Raw genomic sequence first — 17482 nt, 5'->3', positions numbered from 1 at the left:
CAGCACTGAAAATGGTATGGCAGAAATATCATTAGTGACGACCTCATCAGAGGAATACCTTCTTTTGTAGATGGATTGAATATTTCAATTCACATACTATTTCTGTTGCTTGAAAAGACTTCTTGACAGATCATTGCCCAAAAAACTTCTATCATACCACCTTAAACTCGAACCTTTATAGCTTCGTACCAACAGTTCGAAATGTTACCCTCTTCTATGGGTATTCAGTGTTCTACACCTACAGGACCCTTAGGTCTAGCAATTCCGTTTTCTTGTCCCTGTAGTGATAACATCGATTTGTGACAACTGTGAATTCCACAACTCGCCTTATTTCATGGCCATGATTATGAAGTGAGGTAAAATGTAATAGAAATTAATCCATTATGCTTCCCTTTCAAATTAATGTTATATGGCTGAATTTTAACCACCTAATGTTACATGGCTAAATATAACTGCTCCAATATCACAACATGATTCTTCTACTACGACTGTCACTTCATCAGTTGCACTACATCAGTCTCCAAAAATCCAAATCATCCCATGGCAATTACCATCAGTGACAATAGTAGACTTTCTTTGATGTTCTAACATCTTTCTGTTGTAGCACTTTTGTCTCTATCTTAGTCACAGATCCTATGCTAGTCTATAATCCAATCCCATACTATTAAAACAAAAAAGTTCTCAAAAACAATAATAAGCAAGACAAGAAGAGTCTACAGCTATCACATATAAGTCTTCCAAAGTCCAGTCATGAAATCACTACCAGAATCAAGTTGTCGGAAATGAAATCACAAGATTCTTACATGATCGAGGGTTGTCTTACTCTACTCCATTTTAAAAGATAAAAATAAAATATGAATACTAGAACAATTTACTTGAGAACTAATGATTATTACTATATGACATTGTGCGAGGGCATCCAACATGCCCATTACAAGCAATACACCCCCAACCCCCCTATATCTCAAGCAAATGTTTGGGGATAGGAATTGAACCCTAGACTTTGCTAGGGAAGGTGGGAAAGGTCACAACTTCAGCCAACCCAAATTCCTGAAATGAGCTAACATATGTCCACAAATAGCAACAACAATGAATAATAATACGCGATCAATTAAACACTTGAATAAAAAAATTATTCTTACAACCAAAAGCAAAAGGGTCTCAAAACAGAATAAGATGATGGAATATAAGGGAGGACTAGAGAGCAAAAGCTTACAAAAACACGGCTGGAAGAAGCGACTCCGGTACAGAAAACAGTAGGAGTACATCACTAGTTCCTCCATAAGAAACTGCAATTACTTCTACACTAGCTTATGGATGTTAAAGCAAGGGAAGAAGGGTATGAAGCAAATCCTGCATGGAATAAAAGTAAGACAATGATTCCTCTATTAACAGCTTGGGATATATACATACTTGTACACTAATAATTCTTGATTACCCACAATAATGACAAAAAGCCAAATCAATGACAAACTAAAACAAAGAAGATTAAGAATAAAAATGATTAATTTATGTTCTTGTTATTGTGTTTCGATCAAAGTATAGTTTATGTTGAAATTAACAAATTCAAGTTAACAGAGATGGTAAATTAAAACCCCAAAAACGCAACTCCAAATTCATCGCCCAAAAAAGAAATTTTTTTCCATTGAAGCAAAACATCAAACATGTTGTGTGCATTACTCAAATTCCAGGGGAAACGAAATCGAATTTCATCATAAGTAGAGTTTTGAAGTGGGAGAGTAAGTAGAGTTTACCAGAAGAGTACAAATTTTGGCGGGAAAAGTTGACCTAACAACGACAGGGAGACCATTTTTTAGTGTTAGTTTTCTGACTGGAGTTTGAAATTGTCGTCTTCGAGTAAAAGAATAATCTACCGAGAAGGAGAATGGAGTATATTTGTGATTTTACTTTTTATCGGATCCACTTCTCAGATTTTCATCTTTCTTTTATTTGCCAATTTTATTTTTGTACCATTTTTAATAAACTTTTAACCGACTTAGGATCTGTTCTTTTTGTCATAAAACAATTGAACTGAACTAAATCGAACTGAAATAAATAGCCTTATGTATAGGGCTCCAAAAAAATAAGAATTTTTGAAAAATTGCACATATTCTTGTTGTTATGATTTAGAAGCAGAAAGATTGATTTGGACTAGTTGTGAATTTAAAGGCCCTAAATATTAGAGGTTAAGATTTCTACTCTTAGTAATGTATTCTTTTATTGAGAGTCACAACTTTTCAAAATTTATCTTTCCTTTACTTTGACTTGTGGCCATTTTTCCCTCACCCTCATTTTTTCATAACCCCTCATCAATTTTCATTATAGCCATTAATACTTCATCTTTTCAATTGTCATACAAATTGTTCCAGAATTCATATCTTAATTAATTGGTCAATTAATATTTCACATTTTAAGTAAATATCTATGAAGTATTTTTCCTATTAAACGTTTTATGTAATTTTACATTTTCTCTATAATCTAGTGATATTTTTTTACTCCATTCGTTTTTTTTTAATCTACTCACTTTATTTCGGGGGAAAAACCAAGGAGGAAGTATAAAAGTTTGAGTGATAAACTGAAAAAGGTGAAGAGAAAAACTGAAAAAGTATGAGAGCGAAACAAAAAAGTATGTTAAAATATTAAAAAACAAATAACATGGCGGGTGGAAAAAGAAGAGAAAATAGATGTGATAAGTTACCAAAAGTAGAAAAAATAATAATATATAAATTAAAAAGAAACGAACTAAAAAAAAGTGTATAGATTAAAAAGAATCGGAGAGAGTCCGATTCTACCACCATGAACTCTCACTAACTAGGTCAACTCTAATATCGAGGGTGATAACTGAGATACATATACTTTTTTACCGCGCACAATATAAAGAGTCAAGAGTATAGTCGTATAGATCGTCTTCCTCGTCATATAAACAAAACATCCCCTCACAAAATCTCTCGACTGTACTCACTCCACCTTCAGCCATGGTTTTCGTTTCCTCTTCTCGTCCAAACCCTAACCCTAAATTTCTCGAACTTTCACCGTCAACCGCATCAACAAAACGCAAACGCGAGAAAAGAAGGAGAAAGAGGAACAAAAACAAGGACAAAAACAACAAAATCCCTAATTGGTTAGAGATTCCAGAGGATGTTTGGCTCTTAATTCTCTCCAAATTAAACACATTTCACATAATCGAAAATGTTCAGAAAGTTTGCATGTTATTTCGTAAGATCTGTAAACAACCTTCCATGTTCACCACCATTAACATGATTGTTCCAGATACTTGCGTGAAATTCCCCAATAATGTTATGAATGCCATCACTCGATTTGCTGTTGATCGCAGTTCTGGGTGTTTGCTAGATATTTATGTCGAGTATTATTGTGATGATCATACCCTCATGTATATTGTTGAAAGGTATACTTTTCAAGTTTTTTTTTTTGTTTAATTTCTAGAATATGTGTTCTTTAATTTTGACTAATATTATAGGTGAATTTCGATGGGTATGCATGTATGCACTCATATGATTGTTTTTCTTGTTCATCTCTACGATGAATTTGATTGGATGTTGTGCAAAGTAGTGATTTTTAAATGTGGGTATGCCTTTCAATTTGAATATTTTGTTGCTTAATCTACACATAGTTTATGAAGAATTGGGCTAATTACTGATTATGAGCTGATGATTTGTCTGTCTTGTTTGTTTTTGTAAGTGGGGAAAAAAAGTTACTCTGCACTGAATGATATTGAGTACTACCTTAGTCCTTTATTAGTTTACCCACTTTGACTTATAAGTTATAATACTATTCATCTTTATTACTTTGACCGTCATTTATACTTTATATGTAAGGAAAATATAATCATGTGTGATATTGTTTGATTCGTCTCAATGTGTAGTTTTGGAATATGAAATTTTTATAATTTTTACAAATACATAATTACAGATATTATTACTCAAAGTTTTACATCGATAAAGGTGAAAAGTCAAAAGGGGTAAACTAATAAAGGACAGAGGGAGTATTTTACATGGATTTTCATATTGATTAGGCTTGTTTTGAGAATCTATATGTGGTGGTTCTCTTTATTTAGTTTAGACAGAGGGTGTACTTCTTGACAATTGTGGCGATTAGCGATTAGCGATATTTTTTTAACCGGTGCACGCCAATTTTACTAGGGCTATGATCTGAAAGGTGAATTTTTTGTGGTGACTGGAAGTCTGGAAGGAGCACATTGGGTTACTAGTTTTCTCTTGATTGTATTGTTCGCTTTAGTCGGTTGTTGTTGAAGGGTATGTTGTGGAGATATAGGGCTCTTTAAATGTTTTCACATGTTGGAATGTGTAGTTAGTTTGTTTTTGTTGGGGAGAATGTCCTGTAGCTAGTTTTTCTACCAAGAAAGATCTCAAGTTATGTAGAGTATTTGCCTGCAGCCTCATATGTTCACACATAAATACAGGGTTTAAGTTTTCCATTTGAAAGACAGAATAACAGTGGAAAGATGATGAAATTGGACCAAAACTTGTCTTGAAAGATGGCGAAATTTGAGAATATGAATGTAGTTGCTTCACTATTGTGCAAAAATATATCTGTTAAAAGCTCCTTGCTTTGCTCCATAATGTGCTGCATTATCACTTCTGAGATCTTTAGGAGTGGTTTTCAGCTCCCCTCCTATGCTGATATCTTGCAACCTGTTATCATAACTGATAGTATTTTCTAAACAGATCAAAGAATCTGAAGCATCTCCGACTTGGTCACGAAATTGCCATTTCTGACGAGGCTCTGATCAAAGCTGTCGAATATCTCCCAGTGCTCGAGGAGGTGGAACTAATTATCTGTTTCTTTGAGGTAGAAACTATTGAAACGATTGGCCGCATCTGTCCTACACTGAAATCCTTCAGCCTAAATGATGTTGGGTCCAGAGACTATGAGTTAAATTGCAATGAGGAAGCCCTTGCCATTAGTAGAAGCATGCCTAAATTGCGTCATCTTCAACTGATTGGTAATCCAATGACGTATTTAGGCTTGAAAGCAATCCTTGATGGGTGTCCTCTTCTTGAATCTCTTGACTTACGTGCATGTTTTCACCTTAATTTATCCGAGGATATGGTTAAAAAATGTGAAACCATCAAGATTTTGAGAAAACCTTACGACTCTACTGCAGATTATGGCCATGAAGCTTGTTCTGAAAGTGAAGACCAATTTGATACCTACCTAAGTTCCCTTGAGCCTGTTAGTTCTGATGATGGACTCCCTGAGCATCACAACGAGAGTTTGGATGAGTCGCCACCTAATTGCTTTTCACATGTGCAGTTGGACCAAGAATTCTCTGATTAACAGTTCAACCTTTGGGGGTCCTGCTGGATTGACGATTGTGTTTTTGCTCGTTTGTTTCATATTCATATTTGCCTGGTTGCATCGTGATGACATTGCAGCACTTTTTTGGCCTTGCTGAATCCGTATTCTGCAACCGGTTTCCGTGTTTGATCTCAGGGGTTGATTTTGCATTGCTTGCATATTTGTATCAAATGTTACTCTAATGATCTAACTTCTAAGTACACGCAGCAGGAGACACGGTAAATGATATATTTCTTGCTCGGCCCAACTCTTGCAACTCCGGACCATTCTACAATCACTATTATGGTCTGTTCTCCCCAACTTATTCTCAGTTCAGTTGCAATCAGTTCAGCTCCAAACTATTATTTTTATTAGTTATAATTTAATTCATTTTAGTTCAGTTCAACTCCAATTATCATTTCTATTAATTATAATTTAATTCATTTCAGTTCAGTTATTTTGTGTCGAAGAGAAAATACTGTTCCTTTTAATGAATATATTGTGTATATATAGATTCAGAAGCATCTGTATTTTTTTATTTTTTTAAAAATATGGTTTACTTCTATTCTTTTTTTTTTTCCTTTTTCTTTTAGATCGACTCTTTCGTGGATTTACTGGTTTTAGAAGGCAGAAATCCTGTGAGTTGGGGCCGCGGATTTCTGAGGGATATGAGTAATCTCTCTATCACCTTTACCTCGTTATGCAAATACATGAACAGGGGTAAACCTATCATTATTAATAATTTCTTATTCATGTGAAAGGAGATTATCCTCATTTGTTAGACATACTTTTCTTTGGTGAAGCTAACATATCTACCCTCACCTCAATGAAATGTATCATGCAAAACTTCTTTGACATTTCGGGCCAAAAAGCAAATGATTCGAAAAGTATGATATTTTTCTCTCCGAATACTAACATTGAGATGAAGGATGATTTTGAGCAGGATCTGAACATATCCAGTACTAAGGACCTGGGAACGTACTTGGGTTTTCCTCTTTGCCACAAAAAACCTTCTAAGCATAAGCTTAACTTCATTATTGACAAAGTCGCGAACAAACTAACAGCCTGGAAAGCTAAGAGCTTGAACAAGGCAGGTAGGACCATCCTAATCAATGCAACTCTTCAAGCTATTCCTAGATACTACATGCACTTAATTGACTTTCACATGGTTACAAAAAACAAGCTAGATTCGTTATGCAGTAATTTCTTTTGGAATAGTAGGGATAACAAAAAGAAAATATCTTGGATTGCTTGGAAAAGCATTTGTACACCAAAGAGTGAGGGGGGTCTTGGGCTGGTGTTACATAGAATTTTAAATATTGTAAGCCTCGCTCGACTTTGTTGGAAATTAGATAATGATACCATGTGGGCCGGGAAGATTATCCAGGAAAAATATTTTAGGAAGAATCTTGAGCCTATTAGCTTTAAAAAAGGGTCCCATTTATGGAAGAGCATTGGTGTAGGGTGGGATAGTTATAACCAAAGTTTAGCGTGGGAGGTTGGTAATGGGGAGAACATCAGCCTTTGGAATGACAAATGGGTAAATGGTGAGAGTTTAAGGTCGTTAATTCAGGGGCCTTTGGAAAGAAGTGACCACTCTAAGAAAGTTGAAATTCTTAAAACGCATGATATTTCCCGAGTTTCGTCTATCACACTAACCCAGGAAATTGTGGATAGAGTTAGATCCGTAAGATTTTCGAATAAACCTGACAGCACCTTTTCTGTTTGGACTCACTTAGGGAAGTTCAGCTCTAAAAAAGCCTCGGCTGCCCTTTTTCCTTCAAAGTCCATGGAACGTTGGGACTGGATATGGAAGGGGTCAGGGATGCCGAAGCATCATCTTTTCATGTGGCAAACTAGATGGGGTAGAATGCCAACTAACGAGAATATAAACATCCGTATTTGCACTCACTCTAGTAATTGCTCTTTTTGCCCTGACTTTACGGAAAACATGGACCACATTCTAAGGTCGTGCCATAGAGCTACCGAAATTTGGGATGCTGCGGATTTTGAAGTAGTAAAAAATACAGACTTTAATACTTGGCTAAAATTGAATTATACTAAAGATAATAATGCTATCAAGAATAATACTACTATCCCCTCGAATGTTAGATTTATATTTACAATATGGGGCATTTGGCTAAGACGCAATGCGTGGGTTATTAATAGAAAGAACATTCCTTCCCTCTCCTCTACAAAAAACTCCCGTTGGGCCGCCACCGAATGGTTTTACTCACAAAACCAACCTAAGGTGGGTAAAGCTCCTGACAATATCCCTTCATCTTTTAATGATATCACTGCATCCTTGGGCCATGGGCCTCGCTGTTGGAATCCCCCGCCTCGAAACAGTCTGAAAATAAATGTGGATAGTTCTTTTATATTAAGTTCAAAGGAGTCGTGTTTAGCGGCTGTGTGCAGGAATTCGATCGGCTCTTGGATGGGAGGCATTGCGATGAAAACATACTGCATTGATGCCCACGAGGCCGAGATCCGAGCAATATATATGAGCATCCAGTGGGCTCACCAAAACCAATGGACATCAACCATAATTAGCTCAGATTGCAAGAATGTTGTTGATGAAATTAATAATAAAAGGGTGATTAAAAGTAATACTTGTAATGTTATTAATGTTTGTAGGGAGTTGCTCCGAGAAACAGGCGATCACAAGCTTTGGCATGAAGGTAGAGAGACCAACAGGATTGCTGATTCATTAGCAAAATATGCAAGAGGGAGGGCAGCAAATCCAAACTCTCTACAAAATTTTCCTTTCCCCCCCCCCCGGTCTGTAATGATATTTTACTAGAAGAAACTCCAAACTGTATTCGATCTAGCATGGTGTATGATGACCATGGCTGAGGTTTTGTAAACTCTTGAAATTTTGTTATGTTATATTTGATCGTTTGCTACCAAAAAAAAAAAAAGAAAAATGTTTAACTCGTTTACGGAATTTCTAGAAAATTAAGGAATTGTTGTCAAAAGATAATTGCACAAAAATACTGACTAAAATATTACCAAGATATGCACTATTTTAAAATAGTATTTCCTTTGTTTTTTTTTATCGTTATCATCTATAATCTTGATATTATTCATACTTTTCAATTTTTTTCAATTTACAAGAAAAAATAGTCACGTAGGATCTTATTTGATTCGTCTCAATTAGTACATTATTAATATTATCATTTTTACTAATATATAAGAAAAGATATTTAAGCCCCTCAAAAAAAAAAGATATTTAAGTGTAAAGATTTACATTGAAAAATGCGCACAACAAAGTGATAAAGATAAAAAAAAAAATACCAAATAATTTGCTTGGATATGGAGATCTTCATGAGACATAAAACAATAGGAAAACAATAATTGTTGGCATTATATGGTGACAAAATAATAAAAAAAAAAAGTTTGACAAATGCCTTAGATATACATGTTATCTGGCCCTAGCTAGGCCTTACAAAGTTAAAAACTAATGATCAATTTTTGCAATTACTATTGTGGATTACAATAAATCTGACATGCTAAGCATCGTTTCAAAATTACTTAAAATCGCTCTGATCTCACTAAATGTTTCCACCTTTACTCTTTTTTTCCCCCCAAACCACCACCTCCATCCCCACAACCATCCTCCACCAGCAGGCCCTCACGACCCCACCCTCCCTCCATGACTCCACCCCCGCTACCAACCTCCATCCCAACTCCTGCAACCACCATGAGCAAGCCAACGAAACCAAAAAAAATTTGCCCATGTCCATCGTCGGAAACGTTTGGCCTAGACGTTTGACATTTCCACCATGGCGGAAATGTCTGGATGTTTTCGGTGATGGACGATGCGGTTAATTTTTTTGGGTTTCATTGGTGGTTGTGCGTGATTTAGTTGGTGGTGTGCTTGGCCTTGGTGGTGGTTTCGGTAGTGGTTGTTGGTACTGAAGGGGTTTAGTGATAGTGAGGATGAAAAATAAAGTTAAGGGTAAAATGGGCAATTTTAAGCAATTTTGGGACGATATTTAACAATCCTCCAATAAATTTATAGTTAGATCAATCAACTTTATGTCATCATGGGCCTCTTATAGGTCAAAATGTGTCATTTTTCAATCCAAGGATGATAGTTAAGTTTAATGAGTCACTTTTACTTGTAACGGAGTCATTCCTTATATCTTATATCCAAACCCCCTTTATATCTCTATACAGTGACATCGTTTCCTTCCTTCAATCATGAAGTTGGACTATTATTTTCATTATTGCACTTGACATACATCTACTCTCTCAAAAGTAAAAATGATGCTGAACTTCGATTATGATTAGCTCTTTTGTATTTTATAAAATACATGGTACGAAACAAAGTAAACAATATGATTTGCATAAACAATAGAAGCAAAAGTTCAATTATGCAAAAATTAAAACAGTAACACCCGAAGCAATGATCGTGCTGAAACCACACACACTAGTTTCAAATAAAAACTCTCCAATTGACATTTCTATTAAAAAGCCATATTTGAATTTTGTTCAAAAAGAAATGTATTCATCATACGTCTCGACATTTTTTACTCATTTACAAATGAGTAAAATAATAGCTTTGCATATGCTATGTTCAGGATACATCCCGATATATGATAAATTGATAATGACGGTGGAAAAGAAATATGATATGTTACGAACAAAAATCCCACAAACGCATAAATAATAAAGCTTCCCGCATTACAAATTCGCTCCATTTCCTCAAACCTCACTCCAACGAACAAACACTCCTTCCCTCCTTCAACTCAATTCACTATGTCTTCAATCATCTCTTCTCGTCCAAACCCTAACCCTAACCCTAAATCTTCTGAATTTTCCACTTCATCTTCAACCAAATCAACCAAAACCAGACGCAAAAAGAGGAATTCTCGAAACAGGAAGAAGAACAAGAATAAAAAAATGCCGAATTGGTTAGAGCTTCCAGAGGATGTTTGGTCCCTAATTTTCTCGAATTTATACACAACTCACATAATCGAAAATGTTCAAAATGTTTGCATGTTATTCCGTAAACTCTGCAAACAACCTTCTTTGTATAAGATCATCGACATGACTCTTCCAGATGCTTATATGGACTTGACATTTGATGCAAATGTCATGACTCGCTTCGCTGTTGATCGTAGTTCTGGGTGTTTAGTTGATATATATTTGGAATCTCTTTGTGATGATGACACCTTGATGTATATCGTCGAAAGGTATACAATTTTTGAGGTTTTCTAATTTTGGTTTGTGTAATTTGATGTTTAATTTTGCAATTTCTTTTGGTTCTATGATGTTATTTTATCTCATGAAATTATCTCATGAAATGTGAGAAAATTTGAACTTATATATGGGCTGATTTACTTGAGCTTTTTTTTTTCTTGTAATGATATTATGAACATATGTCGATTGTATGCTTTAGTTTTGCAGGAAATTGAACAATATGTAAAGTTTTCTTTGAACAATTACAGTTTATTGGTGCTTAGTGCTTACCGTACTCTTCACATGATCGCTTTATTTCAAATAGTAAGGCAAGATGGTATTTTTGTAGACCAACTAAGTTAAGTGAATATGGGCATTGATATTGGTTTTGGTGTATATTTGTGTGGTTTCAATATATTGATATGCTATTCCATATTGATTTACCTCATATCTCGGCGTACATGATTTATGGAGTACTTGACTAATTACTGCGTCTATTTCTGGTCTAATGAGTGCTATCAATGAAGCATATAAGGTCGTATCTTTGTTATGTTTCATTTAGTGCTAACTAGAAGTCATTGAGTTGTTCATTAGGGAGCTTTCCAAGAATATATATTCGGTTACTTCGCTCTCTTGTCAGTTGTTGCAGTTCAAACTCACAAAGGTTGGTGAAATTGAGTAGTGACCGGGAGGAGCACATTGGTTCCTATCTTTCTTCTCACAGTATGAGTGTGACCTTAGTTGCAAACTAGTATAGGACAGGAAATTTTGTTATGGCATTTCAACTTTTATAATGACTGTGAAGTGGACAAGTATAATCATTTGGGCTTTGAGCATTAGCTATCTTTAGGACAGGTTACCGAGTCTCCAAGCTGATAATTCTGCATTTATCTTAAAATCTTTAACCTGTCAGTGTAACCTTGAAAATGTTCTGAACAGGTCAAAGAATCTTAAGCACCTGCGACTTGGGCACTATATTAATGTTTCTGATGAGGGGCTGATTGAAGCTATAAAAGGGCTTCCAGTGCTCGAGGAAGTGGAGATTATAATATGCTCTTACTCTGAGGATACTATTGAAGCTATTGGCCGCACCTGCCCTGCACTAAAATCATTCAGCCTAAATGATGTTGGTTCTAAAAGCCATCACTATCTTGGCAATGAGGAAGCTCTAGCCGTTGCTAAAAGCATGCCTAATCTGCGCAAGCTTCAACTGATTGGAAACTGTATGACAAATCATGGTTTGAAAGCAATTCTTGATGGATGTCCTCTTCTCGAATCTCTTGATCTACGTGCATGTTTCCATATTGATTTATCTGGTAATTTGGGTAAAAGATGTGAAAAGATCAAGAAGTTGCGACGGCCATATGACTCCACTGAAGATTATAGCCACCAAGCGTGTACTGATTCAGAAGAGTTCCCTGGTTACAATGAGTATGATTCTGACGGTAGTGGCTTCTTTGGCTTCCATCCGGGATACCTTGATTTTGAGGATGAAGATCCTGATTACTTTGATGATTATGATGATTTCCCACTCCATTACTTTGCTGCTTCTGGCCTTTTAAACTATGAATCCTCTGACTGAATTATCAGCTTTTTTTCTTTCTTGCCGGATCTACAATCTTGTTTGCTCCTTTATCTCAGGTTAATCTTGCCGTGGTAGCAACCCAATGACTGCCAGCTGGCTCAGCTCTTTTTTTGGCTCTTAGCTTGTTGCATCTGCACTTGTGATGCGTTTCATCTCGGGTTGATTTTGCCTTGAAATAGATCTTTTTTTTTCTTTTTCCGGCTAGGTCTAGGTTTTGTTTTTCGAATGTTTAATCCTGACCTTTTATGATAGTTTGTATAATGAATCTATCTTGTGCACTTATAAAGTACTCAACTAATTTAGTTTCAGAAGTGCTCCATATTTTTTTTATTTGCTTACAGAAATGTTAAACGCTATTGCTTCCTATACTCTCTCAGTCTCTTCTTTGTAGGAAGTGGCTATTGGAGTACTCTTTATCAGCCGCGTTGAAAGAACAGTTGCACCTGAGTCTTCAAAAGATCCAGGTTTGAAGCTTCTTACAGTGTTACTCCCTCTGCTGAGAAGTAATTCTTCTTCCATTTAAGTAACAGGATGGTCCATTAACTGGTGAAGATTTCATGCCAATAAATCACCTCAAAAAAGAAGTATGGAGGTCATATTTTATATTCCTGAAATTGTTTTCTGGTATGCCTGTGATTCAATGCCATATAACTTCATAGAAGTATCATTTATAATTTAGTGTCACTTTCTGAGTGTATTTGATTAATATTTTTCTGGAATTTTTCTTTAAGCATGGTGCATATGTGCAAAAAGGCTTCTTTTGCCCTTATTCTTAGTTTTCTACCTCTTTGTCTTCATAGCTTAACTAATAAATCTGCTTCATTGTTGCTCCCACATGACATCTCTACAAATTGTTTTGAAATGTCCCAATTCTCATATGTTCACTTACTGTTAATTTAATTTTAGTGGTCATACTTTTTAATGTCTTCATACATACAATAATTTTTAAAGAACCGTTTCTGTATACTTTTTGTTTAGTAGCGCCACAATATATATACACACACAGTCACACACACAAGAATATGTGTAGATAGAAGTGTGTATCAAAATGTTCTGACAAAAGAAAGGCGAATATATCCCTAGTTTTTTCTAGCTGGAAATGAAATTAGGCTGAACATATCCCTAATGATATGTTAATTTAAAGCATCCTTTGAGAAAACATATCAAAAAGAAGCTGAACAATCACAACATAGACGGGGATGAATATTGAATGACCAATGATATGGTTTCTTTTTTTTTATCTATTGTATGAGTCGTACTATATGTTATATGAATCACAAACTTGTTATTCACTCAAAAAGTGATTGTCATATGTCAAATACTCACATAATGTACATGTGGCCGGCTAGATTGTCATAAACTAGTTTTATATGTACGCGATGCGTGCGAAAATACGTAGAAATTAATTTTATTTAGGGGATGTAGAAAATTAAATTAATTGTTAATTATATCTAATAAATTAGGGTCATTTGAATTGTTGACGGTTTTCTTTTTGTAATGTATTTTGTTATGTTTTAAACTAATTAGGTAGTTTTCTTTTTTATATTTACATTTTCTATTTTTTAATTAAAGTAAATAGTTACTCTTTCTTTTTGTTTTTTGGTGTCCTATCCCTCCTGACATATAGAATAAAGATGTAGTAAAGGTAAAATGGGGTTTCTAATATTTTGGTATCCTATCTCTTTTCACATATAAAATAGAGATAATTCACTCATGTCTCATTTCTGACGTTCTTCTGATCATTTTTGTCAAAGAGAAAGACATCATATGATAAAGTAATACCTTAGAATTATTTGAAAGATTCATAGCAATTTCACATGACAGAACACGAACAAGAAGGTTTATTGACCAAGTAATCAAAGAAGCAGCAACATCAAATATTGATGCAAAAAGATGATATATAATGCACCAAAATTAAGGTCAACAGTCAACACAGATAACAGTGTAATACAATTAGCAAATACAGATAACAGTAGTTTGTATCTCCTAACTGCCTTTGAACTTTAGTTTTATTAACTTAACTAAGAAAATTCCATGATTACTTTGCTGGAGGCGGCCCTCTGGACTGTATGTATTCTGACTTTGCGGCAGTTTTTTTGGCATTGCTATCATGTTAGTGTGTTTGACTTGGTTACGTGCCTACATATAAAATCATTTTTTCTTTGCATGACCAATTTCTTGTGATTTTCATATTATCTGACCACTTACTAAACATATCAATGTGATATTTTTTTGTCGATTTAGATTATCAATGCAATGTTATTTGCAAGTTTTTGATATCAATATAATCATCGCTTGATATAAGTGGAGTGTATCCAGTTCTGACATTTTCAGAAAACACTCTACAACTAGTTTCAGAAGCTTCAGTTCTATTGGCATGATGTTGTAAATCTAAACTGAAGAACAGACAAAAGATGGTCTAAAGACTATACAATACATGGTATATCTATATCTACTGCAAACTGCTGTACTAAAGTGTAGGTGTCGTACTCAAACTGTCTGCCGGGGTCTGTGACTGTGACCTTAGCGAGCCAAGCGAGGAGGGAGTAAGTGAGGCGATGCGAGGAACTTGTAGTGATTCAACCGCTCCTTCTAACATGTCGACCACTTGACTCATCTCTGGTCGACTCGATGGGTTGGTTTTCACACACCATAAGCTCACTAAGATCATCTTCTTCTGAATGTCTCTCTCATCAGCACTTAACATCTCTTGATCATCAAGTGTTTCCCCTACTTCGAGTTTCTCATATATCCATTGAGGAAAATATTTTTCAGTTCTGCTTTGATCATCACCTTCAATATCAGCTTTTCTTCTACACCCAACCATTTCAAGAACCAGCATTCCATAACTATAAACATCTGACTTGTATGAAACACCACCAAAACTCCTAAGAAATACCTCAGGAGCAATGTATCCCACAGTTCCTCTAGCTTCAGATATCGAGATAAGGCTCTCCTTCCGCGGGCATAACTTAGCAAGGCCAAAATCAGAAATCTTTGGGCAAAAATTTGCATCTAGGAGAATGTTGTGTGGCTTAATGTCGAAGTGAAGTATTCTCGTGTTACAACCTCGATGCAAGTATTCAAGCCCTCTTGCAATTCCAACTGCAATTTGGAATAGCTCTTCCCATGATAACAAGTGGTGGTTATTTCTTCCATACAGGTACTTCTCAAGAGATCCATAGGGCATGAAGTCGTAGACAAGAGCTCGGTTTCGACCTTCATAGCAAAAGCCTAAGAGTGTGACAACATTAACATGGTTAGTCTTTCCGATACTTGCAACCTCGTTAATGAACTCCTCTGCATTTCCTTCTGTTTTTTTCAGAATTTTTACTGCCACAAGATGCCCTGTATTTTGGAGCTTTCCTTTGTATACAGCACCATAGCCTCCTTCACCTAGCTTATCTCTGAAAGAATTAGTTATTTTCTTCAGATCAGAGTATGTGTGTCGTTGTAGTCCAACAGTTCCATGATTTCTTAAGAAAGCCTCAACATCTGGCTTCTTCTTTTTCCGAGATTTCTCCTTTGCTAACCATCTTCTTCTTACACAGATTACTAAAACAAGTAAAATTCCTACCCCAATAACTGAAAAAGAAGCTGCAAGGCAATCAAGTAATAGCATTTTAGGTATGCGACTATATAAACTGCTAGAATAAATTTAACTTACAAATATGTAAAAGGAAAACATTCAAAAATTGGTATATGGATGAAATGAGCATAAGCGTATATCACCTAGTAGTGTGATCTTGGATTTGGTTAGAAAAACCTTGTATGGAATGGATCCTGTTTTCAATATTTAGTTAGAGATATGCATGTAAATAGAAGGGGTGGGGTTGGGACTCGGGAGTATGTGCTCCCAGATACTGTACTGTGGTACCTGGGAAGGGGCACTTGGATTCATCAGTGCAGAAACAAAAGAACTTCTTCGAATGCGGCTCATGCCCACACTGGCCTCCTGATCTAAGACATGCTTGACACAATCTATTATTCGCGCTCCATCCAAGCTCGAAACCGTTCGAAGCAACTAGAGGATTGTAACCTCCCCCTTGATCCAGCATCAGATTGTCTGAAATGTGTATCGGAAGGAAAATATGGTTTGGACACGAAGCTTCAGTGATGTTACTTTTCAACATGGCATTCTTGGTCAGCCAACAAACTGATAAATTTCTTTGAGGTGGACTCATAGGACAAGGGAATGCTTGAAACGTCGTAAGATTACATAACGATGAACAATTACCGTAAAACAAGGTGAGGTTGGCATTAAGAGCTGTATATTGGAAAATAGCTGAATCAATTGTGATGTTGTTTAGGTGATCAGGGCACCCAAATTTTTGCTTAAAATCTCGCCTCGCAACTTTAATAGTGGAAGATGTGTAGTTGATGCTCATAACCATAAAAGTTTGCGACTTCATCGTCATAAGAGCATCAGTTTGATTGCAGCCAAAGAGCTCAAACCCAGGATGCCCACAATATGATGGTCTGTTTAAGCCATAGAAAGGGTAGCTTATATTTGTTATGTTTCCACAGTTAAATGTCTGACTGCAAGTTTTAAACTCTCTGCTTAGGCGGCAAAGAGATGTAGGAAGATGAGTAAATAATGCAAGGAAAAAAATGGCAAATGAAGATGAAACAAGGACATCCATTATTGAAGATAGTAAGAAAGGGGAAGAAAGAGGGATTTTTGAGAGATTATTTGCAAAGGTGATATTTTGAAGCAATGATGTGAATTGAGTGCAAGATAATGGGTTCTTTTATGGTCAATATAAAGCATTGTGGACCAGTTATTATTTATTATTGGAGACTTTGGGAGTATTGGACCATGGCATGCAGTAGGGACTGATGTCTACTGTCTAGTAGAGCGAGAAATATTTGGCAAGATGCAAACTTCCCAGAAGCCGCCAAACGATTTAATCTCGACTAGATAAAATAATCAAGAGTTGTGGACTCTGTTGGGATCTCTCGTTCTCATAGAGACGTTTACCATTTTGATGTAGAGTTTGTCGTGTAAGAGACCGTCTATTTTTAAGTTAAAATTAGGCAATGGTAAGCGTAATATTTTAATAATTTTTATTTGATGTAATATTTGGTTCACTATTTTTGAATTCTAAAAAACGAAGTGAATTATTTATTTTGCTCTTGTTTGATTAAATCTCTTTTTAATTTGTTATCATATTTAGTTGTAGAGGATTTCTCTAGTTTGTTATCTTCTCTTCCCTCTCAAATGACCAATTCGTTTCTTGGTGATAATAGTATTATTATTATCTTTTAATTACATATCTTGAATCATTTTCCTTCCTCTTTTTGAGTGCATTTCATGGCTTGAATTAGACAAACACTTAGGTTGTTTCAAATTTTCAGTTATCCGAGTAACTAAGAAGAACCAACCCAAAT

At 35.5% G+C, this 17482-nt stretch overlaps 3 protein-coding genes across 3 annotated transcripts; 2 read left to right on the top strand and 1 right to left on the bottom strand.

The window, feature by feature from the left end:
• Window positions 1-2624: 2624 nt before the first annotated feature.
• LOC104906332 (putative F-box/LRR-repeat protein 23) lies at window positions 2625-5772 on the top strand. Its single transcript, XM_010695073.4, has 2 exons — window positions 2625-3406; window positions 4707-5772. The coding sequence occupies exons 1-2, from the start codon at window positions 2976-2978 to the stop codon at window positions 5317-5319; spliced, it is 1044 nt and encodes a 347-aa protein (XP_010693375.1). The 5' UTR covers window positions 2625-2975; the 3' UTR covers window positions 5320-5772.
• Window positions 5773-9966: 4194 nt separating this feature from the next.
• Window positions 9967-17240, top strand: LOC104906341 (putative F-box protein At4g05475). The gene is made up of 2 exons (XM_010695083.4): window positions 9967-10520; window positions 11446-17240. Exons 1-2 carry the CDS (start codon window positions 10084-10086, stop codon window positions 12086-12088), a joined length of 1080 nt encoding a protein of 359 aa, XP_010693385.1. The 5' UTR covers window positions 9967-10083; the 3' UTR covers window positions 12089-17240.
• On the bottom strand, window positions 14362-16734 carry LOC104906350 (LEAF RUST 10 DISEASE-RESISTANCE LOCUS RECEPTOR-LIKE PROTEIN KINASE-like 2.4). Its single transcript, XM_010695093.4, has 3 exons — window positions 15969-16734; window positions 15824-15874; window positions 14362-15688 (listed from the first exon to the last, which is right to left on the bottom strand). Exons 1-3 carry the CDS (start codon window positions 16732-16734, stop codon window positions 14562-14564), a joined length of 1944 nt encoding a protein of 647 aa, XP_010693395.1. The 3' UTR covers window positions 14362-14561.
• Window positions 17241-17482: the final 242 nt, after the last annotated feature.

The sequence above is a fragment of the Beta vulgaris genome, chromosome 2, assembly GCF_026745355.1.
Source record: "Beta vulgaris subsp. vulgaris cultivar EL10 chromosome 2, EL10.2, whole genome shotgun sequence".
NCBI classification, from domain to species: domain Eukaryota; kingdom Viridiplantae; phylum Streptophyta; class Magnoliopsida; order Caryophyllales; family Amaranthaceae; genus Beta; species Beta vulgaris.
This window is presented reverse-complemented; position numbering and strand designations above follow the sequence as displayed.

What these genes read in the sequence shown, in the direction of transcription:
- LOC104906350 (XM_010695093.4), bottom strand. Translation starts at nt 16,734, where the DNA reads ATGGATGTCCTTGTTTCATCTTCATTTGCCATTTTTTTCCTTGCATTA. An exon ending in ATCCAAGTGCCCCTTCCCAG is followed by an intron (nt 15,875 to 15,968) that starts GTACCACAGTAC and finishes TATTGAAAACAG; the next exon opens with GATCCATTCCATACAAGGTT. An exon ending in ATCCAAGATCACACTACTAG is followed by an intron (nt 15,689 to 15,823) that starts GTGATATACGCT and finishes ATTGCCTTGCAG; the next exon opens with CTTCTTTTTCAGTTATTGGG.
- LOC104906341 (XM_010695083.4), top strand. Translation starts at nt 10,084, where the DNA reads ATGTCTTCAATCATCTCTTCTCGTCCAAACCCTAACCCTAACCCTAAA. An exon ending in TTGATGTATATCGTCGAAAG is followed by an intron (nt 10,521 to 11,445) that starts GTATACAATTTT and finishes TGTTCTGAACAG; the next exon opens with GTCAAAGAATCTTAAGCACC.
- LOC104906332 (XM_010695073.4), top strand. Translation starts at nt 2,976, where the DNA reads ATGGTTTTCGTTTCCTCTTCTCGTCCAAACCCTAACCCTAAATTTCTC. An exon ending in CTCATGTATATTGTTGAAAG is followed by an intron (nt 3,407 to 4,706) that starts GTATACTTTTCA and finishes TTTTCTAAACAG; the next exon opens with ATCAAAGAATCTGAAGCATC.